At 59.9% G+C, this 6,945-nt stretch overlaps 1 protein-coding gene across 1 annotated transcript in view; it reads right to left on the bottom strand.

Annotated features, from left to right (window-relative positions):
- SEC13 (SEC13 homolog (S. cerevisiae)) overlaps positions 1 to 6,642 on the bottom strand; it is a 9,235-nt gene extending 2,593 nt beyond the window's left edge. Inside the window, exons 1-6 of the mRNA XM_004692228.2 lie at positions 6,570 to 6,642; positions 6,235 to 6,347; positions 5,304 to 5,348; positions 3,324 to 3,439; positions 1,358 to 1,509; positions 761 to 959 (exon numbers count right to left, since the gene is read on the bottom strand). Coding sequence (XP_004692285.1) covers positions 761 to 959; positions 1,358 to 1,509; positions 3,324 to 3,439; positions 5,304 to 5,348; positions 6,235 to 6,347; positions 6,570 to 6,642 — 698 coding nt within the window. The remainder of the gene's footprint in view (positions 1 to 760; positions 960 to 1,357; positions 1,510 to 3,323; positions 3,440 to 5,303; positions 5,349 to 6,234; positions 6,348 to 6,569) is intronic.
- Positions 6,643 to 6,945: the final 303 nt, after the last annotated feature.

Genomic DNA, 6,945 nt, shown 5'->3' with positions numbered 1-6,945 from the left:
AGGGGGGATGAGTAGTGGAAAGGAACACACCACCAGGTGGCGCAGCGGGCAAAGACACGAGAGCCCCGCCACGCAGTCTGTGGGTCAGCTCCCCTGACCGGGCTTGAACCCAGGCCGCACAGTTACAAGCGCTGAGCTTAACCCCTAGGCCAACAAGGGAGACCACAAGGCAGAGCCTCACAACCCACTGATCAGCCACCCACTGATCAGGTCTGAGTTGAGGCCCACCCACGGCCCGCTCACACACTGCCGCCTACTGGAGAAGCCCTGTCATGTCTGGGCCCAGCCTTCTCCCCAGGAAAGCCCAAAGGGGTTTCCCTCCTTTGTGGCTGGCAAGAATGCAGAATATACAGTTAGTTTGGAAAATGAGCTGCACCTCAAAGTGACTCTGCGGCCCGCCCCCCCCCACGTGTTTTCACCAGCTTGTTTTCTAAGCTAATGTACTGTAATAGTTAATGTACTGTAATATTAATGTACTGTAATAAAAGTGACATGAATGTGATCTCATGCTTAAAACAGTGTATGTAAAATTTGGGTTGAAATGGCAGAGAAGGGGGGCTGGACTATTAGTCTCATAAAACAGCTCCCCCAGTACAGGCCATGGAAGGGGCGGACCCTAAAAACACAGGCCCATCACCTGGAGGTAGCTGCCATCACTCACTACACCCTGACGCTCCCTGACGCTCCCAGGCTGGGCGTCGGCCACGGCCCCGCCTTGGGCTTGCACAGCTGCAGCCCGTCTGGCTCTGAGCAGGAGGCCAGGGCTGCCCCTGAGCACAGCTGCGGCACCCACGGCTCACCCGCCACCCAGCACCCAGCACCTACCGTGTGAGCGTTGTTGATCTTCTTGGCTTCCCACTGGCCCTCCCCGGTGTAGGTCAGCAGGGAGATGGCCCCGTCAGAGCTCCCACAGGCCAGGATCAGCCCGTAGTCATGGGGGGCCCAGCACACAGAGTTTACTGCAGGGAGGAGGAGGCTGAGTGAGCAGGGGTCCCCGCCCCCCAGAATTTCATACTTGGGAGTCTCCAGATTTACAGTTTTACCAAATTTCTAAATAAAATTGCAAGGGTCACCAGGGGAAAATTGTCATCAAAAAGATTAAAAACCCATCACCCACTAACATCAGCCCATAATCTGAGGTCTAGGGACAGTAATCCGAGACAAAAGACCAGTATTTGAAGAGAACAGACCTTAAAAAACACAACCTACTGTCCTGTTCCCCTCATGAGCTGTGGCCACCTCCAGGCAGACTAGCAAAAAGCCCCAGGGACAAATGAGAAGCATTCTCGGGGGGGGGGGCGCCCCCCAGCCAGGGCCACGCGTGGCCCTGGCCACGCTGGTTCTGCACGCCACGCACCTGAGGAGTCGTGGCCCGTGTGCTCGTGGGTCTTCTCCCATGTGCCGCTTTCCTCTTTCCAGATGACGACCTTGCGGTCGTAGGAGCAGGATGCCAGGATGTTGCCATACATGGGGTGGGCCCAGGCCACCTGCCACACCGGGCCCTCGTGCCTGCAAGGGGCCCCAGAGAGCCTCGGTCAGCTGCTGTTGGAGCGACATGGCCATCTCCCTTGGGAGGCCGAGACTGTCTCAGGGCAGCAGCCTAAGAATGTCAAGAGCCAAGAGCCCTTCACGGGCAGCGAGGACCAGAGGGCCATGGAGGCTTTGAAGGCAAATCAGGACTCTAAATTGGCCTCTGTCCCACCCTGCGCTTGTCCGGGGCTGCAGCCGCCACCCGTGGCCGCCGCCACCGCAGACACGTTCGCTTATCCGCCCGGGCTCTGTGCCAATGCCCTGGGCAGCGCGTGACTGCTCACCCGCAGGCGGCTGCCCTGGGGTGCCTCATCCGCCCTCACTGGCGCCTCTGCCCACTACTCTCTCCGTCTGCTCAGAGGCACGTCTCTGTCCTGGCCCGATGTGCATGCCCTGTGGCTGAGTTCTGGGCCCCGACTTCAGGCAGGGAGCACCCCTGCCCCTTCTGGGGCTCAGCACCTGGTGCTGCGCGAGCCGCCAGGCGGCTCACAGGTGACGGCTGCGAGGGAGACCAGGCGCTGCAGACCTCAGAGAGGGAACACGCCACGCCCGCTAGCAGGGTCACTGCTCCCACCTTCACCCAGGGCTGCAGACACTTAGTCTACGCGCTCCCTGTGGGGTCACACACAGTACACCCCCATGTCCTATAAAGGAGCAGTTCACGAAGCTGAACTTGACTGCCCACAACTGAGCCAAGAATTGAGGCAGTTTTTCTTCTCGCTGACGGTTCACATCCTCTGAGCACGAGAAGCGGCAGAGACCCAGCGACGGCCGGGCCTCCCCGCACTCTGGCGCCGCAGTCACTGGGTGGACACCGAAGAGGGCGCCTCAGGCCAGTCTCCTCGCATGGCTGCAGACCTGGGCCGTCCTTCAGCCAGTCAGCGGGACCCGGCCCCAAGCCACCGGGCTGCTCATCTCAGAAGGGACGAGACGCTGGCCAGGGCTGCAGAGGAAGCCCATGGACACTGAGGTGCGGTGACAAACTAAAGAACAAATCTCGACGGTAGGGCCGTGTGCGTCCGTGTCGGCGCAAGGCTACAGGTGTCAGGCCAGGTCTGAGCCCAAGTGCCCGTGCTGGCGACAGGTACGCCGTGCTGGCGACACCGTGACGTCACCGTGACGTCGGCAGTAGCCCAGTGACATGTGCTAAGAGCACGGCTGTGGCGTCTGGTCAATCCCCATCACGGAAGGGAATGCTGGATGTCAGGCTCCCCAAGAACACAGATGTGGGTCCCTGCCGCCGCTGACCTGTAGCCACAGAACCCTTGCAGAGGGTGGGCACCAGGCTAAGGCCCCCCATCTGTGTGACCGGAAGTGACTGGAGGGAAAGCAGCAGAGGTGTGGCCATAAAAACGCAGACCAGGGGCTCGAGACCCTCAGTGGGAGGAGGGCAGCAGACGTTTGAACGCACACACGCACTCCTTCCTGCGGAATGCCGGTCGCGCGACTGTCCTGCACTCACACTAAGGTTCCCGCAGGACTGTCCCTGGGCGACACCTGGGGTCACGCTAACTTGTGCCAAAACGGCAGTTTCCCATGTGGAAAAGGAACAGCCGCTACCGAGGCCGCTGCGGGCTGGCTCTGTCCGGGAGGGGGCCGCAGCCTGCTGAGGGGAGCGGAGTCTCACTCAAGCCCACGGTGGGCGCGCGGGGCAGCGCTGGGATTCACTGACCCCACTGCTCTTGTCACCGCATGAGCCAGCGTGTGTGCTGCAGGTGGGCGCCCCACTGGCCAGTCCGGACTGGGTGCTCAGCAGCCCAACCACCGCGAAGCCCTGCAGTGGCTGCACTCACCCCCTGAGGTCAGCGATGAGGATCTGTCCCCCGTTGCGCACGTCGAAGATTTTGACTGACCGGTCTGATGAGCAGGTTGCCAGGCGGGTGCCATAGTAGTCCATCTGGGCATCGTGCTGCAAAGGAGGACAGCTCAGGGAGCCTGCAGGCTGGGCGGGGGTGGGCAGCCTGCCCAGAATCTACCTGACGTGAATCTAACCACCAGGCAGGGAGCTAGCAGGCCGACGCCCTCACCTCTGATGGCCATGTCCTTCTGAAGGGCCAACACAAATATTCCCCGCTGCTCCTAAGCCCTTTCGGGGGTCCTTTTCAATCTGGCTGTATAGGCTGGTGAGTGGGGGAGGGTGGCCTGATGTCCTCCTCCCCCAGGTCCACTGTGCCCTGAGAATGGGCTGCTGGGGAAGGCGTGGGGAGGCTGAGCCCTGCCTAAGAACCCAGGGCAGAGGCTGACCCAAGCAGGTCTCCGCGCCTGCAGGCCACTCAGGTCCTCTGTGGGGCCACTGGCTGGGTGCAGGGTTCTGTTCAGACTCTCGGGCTCCTCCTTCCACCTGAGGTTCCCTGCGCACCTCCGACCCTGGCTAAGCTGGCCTTCTTCCTAAGAGTGCGCCCAGTACCGCAGACTCCACCAGCCCCTACGTGTCACTGGTCACACCCGACACACTGGGCCCTCCACGCCCCAGCCACAGTTCCGTCTCCCTGGGTGGCGGCCGAGGCGCTGTCTGCCACCCACGGAACCCCTGGTGCTTCCTGCCTGAGGACTGGCTCTCCCAGGCACCCCAGCGGCCCACAGCAAGGGTTCAGGTTTGGGACTGTCGGGGTGTCGTGCATTCCTCTTATTCACATTCCTCTCACCTTTCTCAAGGAAAATATCCTGATTCTTCTTTGACTTGACATCACTTGCCTCAATGATTTAAGGCTCTGGCTCTTGGGTAGGATAAGGAGCTCTTTGTAAGCCTACTTCCAGGCGCTCTACAGCGTGCTGGCCACCCTCGGGGAGAAGCAGGGCTCAGGCCTAGATTTGAATTCTGTCTCCTTAGTCTAGCTGCTGTGCAACCCTGGGAAAATTACCAGACCCCTCACAGCCTGGCTGAGAGTGGCATGTGCTCCAAGGGCGGTTTGAAGGTTAAACAAGATCATGGAAAGCACTTTGAAGGGGTCTGACGCTTAGCGGGCACGCAGGTGTCACGTCACTTCATCTGATCTCACAGCAAGCCCGCACACACAGGCAGCACATTCCTCATGCCCCCAACTGAGGCGCACGGGCTGCTCGGAAACAGGCCAGGGAGCCTGGGTTTGATCTTCGTAGCCCTGGTCTGTACCGTCTCCAGACTTGGGGTCTTAGGGCTTCTGGACCACCCACACTGCAGCCCAGGTGACCTCTCAGAAGCCCCAAAGCGACTGCTGATGGGGGCAGGAAGCCTGGTGAAGTGTAGCGAGTGGCCGACAGGGGTCTGGCTCAGAGGCTGCCGCCCGCCGCCCAGCAGGAAGCAGCCCTGCCGCTGCTGAGACTTTGACCTCTGGACCGCCTCCCGCGGCCCTGTCCTTTCACGCTGAGCCCTGTGCCTGCTTCTTGGGAAATGACTGTCTGCGTCTGCGGAGGGCCTACCAGCTCTGCCCTCGTATCGAGCTGTCCTACCCTCACTTTTTACCAGCTTCCGCAGGGGTTAAGTGGCAGCAGGCGGAAGACAGGCGGGAAGATGACCATCCGGCCTCCACACCCAGAGCCGGTCACTCTGCTGGCGAGAAGATGGAGGCCTTGAGCTCCAAACTGCCCCCAGGTTGCTCTGGCCACAGTGACCCGAATGCCACAGCCTGTCAGCCCAGAGGGCACTGTGGGACACTGACCACAACCCTGAGCCCACAGCCTGACTGAAAAGGCTGCAAAGCCACAATGGAATTGTGAATGATCCAGAGAAAGCAGTAAAGAAGCACCCAAACGCTCCCCTCCCTCTGACCAGGGCAGGCTAACATAGTACTTACAATCATGTCCTCGTGAGACGTGTCCACGGTGTTAATCACTGACACCTAGAACCAGAGAGGGCTGGTAAGTGCAATTCTCTCATTACATTCACCAAACGCTCCTGAAATTCTTGACCGCCCAACTGTTCATCAGACATTCACTCAAGTGCCCTTTTGTCAATGACCGTGCCCAGAACTAGAGATACGGGCACAAGAAAAGGCGGTTTTGGCCCTCGAGAAACCGGCACGAGTAACCCTGCCACGGCAAGGTGAGCACACTGGTGAGGCTTCCACGCGCCAGGGCGGCCTCGGGCCGGTGGTGGTGGCGTGGACTGGGCCTTCCACGAGGAGGGGTTTGCTAGGTGGCACAGGGAAGACAGGTCCAGTTGGTGTGGAGGAAACATGAGCAGCGAGGCAGGTGGCAAGCAGTCCTGACTATGAAGACAGACCTCCGGGAGCAGTGACCGGTCACACCCAGGGTGACAGCGACTTCCGTCCCCGTTTTTTACAGAATAGGGTTACGGGCTTGCAGAACTGATTCGGTGTCTCTGGAGGCTGCTGCTGGCCCACCACGGATGACAGCACCCTCGACTGTCGCCCAGACTGGGACACAGGGCTGAGCAGCCTGTGGACTGCTCGTCGCCTTCCTGCCCATTTTCAAGCTTGGCCCAGCTCAAGTTACCCCCTTTCTTGGGGACCCCCAGATCCTCCAACTGTCTGAACCCCCCTGAATATCTATACCACTTTACTTCTCCCCACTGGGCGGTGAGCTCCCCCGAGTCAGGCGTCCTTCAAGTCACCCAGCACAGCGCTTGAGCACCAGAAGGAGCCTGTTTGCTGAATGGGCAAGTGAACCCAGAGACGCGGCTCAACCTTATTCTCTAAACACTCGTGCTGGGAGAAGGACTGGAAGGAGGTTTCGTTTGCATGACTTCTCATTACCCCACCTCACCTTTCTCAGCACGAGCCCGGCAGGGATAAAGCCTGACCTTTCAAAAAAGGGGACTCCGAAGAGGGTGCTACCCGGGAGCTCAAAGGGTGCATCAGAAAGGATTCTAGACGAATCTGCAAAATCAAATGCTAGATGCCCTAAAGAGTGGGCCCCCAAAGCCTGCCAAGGCGAGTAAGGAAGGTTAAAAGTCTCCTGCTGTGCTGGCAAGGACAAAGAGCAGAGGTAACCAGCCACCTGACTCGGAGCAGAGGCAGTCCAGAGAAGTGCATTTGCCAAAGTCAGGCAAGCTCACGGTGCTTTCCACTTCAGGTGCTTTCCACTTCACCGGGACATACCGCGGGCGGCAGCCAGCTCCCGAGAGCACCGGGAGAGGGCTGGCAGGCAGGCCGGCGGATACTGCAGTTCCATACCAGGTCACCAAAAGGCCTCAGAGGCCCAGCTCGTTGTCAACTACTCCTCCCCACCAGCGGGGATGGACAAGCGTCCTTCTGGACAGCGTCTCCAAGACGCCTTCAGACGCTGCAAAACCCCTCTGAGCACCTCACCGGCCTGTTTCTTGTGTAGCAGGAAGTGGCCCCAACAATCCAGCCCTTCAGAATCAGCCGCCCCTCTGAAAACTCCTCTGGGAAAAAGCGAGCTCGGGACATGAAAGACCCCAGCTACTCAGCAGCTAGCGAGGCCAGAAGGAGCGGTGGGCCAGCGCCCGCCCGG

Source organism: Condylura cristata, unplaced genomic scaffold, assembly GCF_000260355.1.
Source record: "Condylura cristata isolate star-nosed mole 26May11 unplaced genomic scaffold, ConCri1.0 scaffold00033, whole genome shotgun sequence".
Classification (NCBI taxonomy): Eukaryota; Metazoa; Chordata; class Mammalia; order Eulipotyphla; family Talpidae; genus Condylura; species Condylura cristata.
The sequence above is the reverse complement of the archived record's forward strand: the minus strand, read 5'-3'. Positions and strand labels throughout refer to the sequence as shown.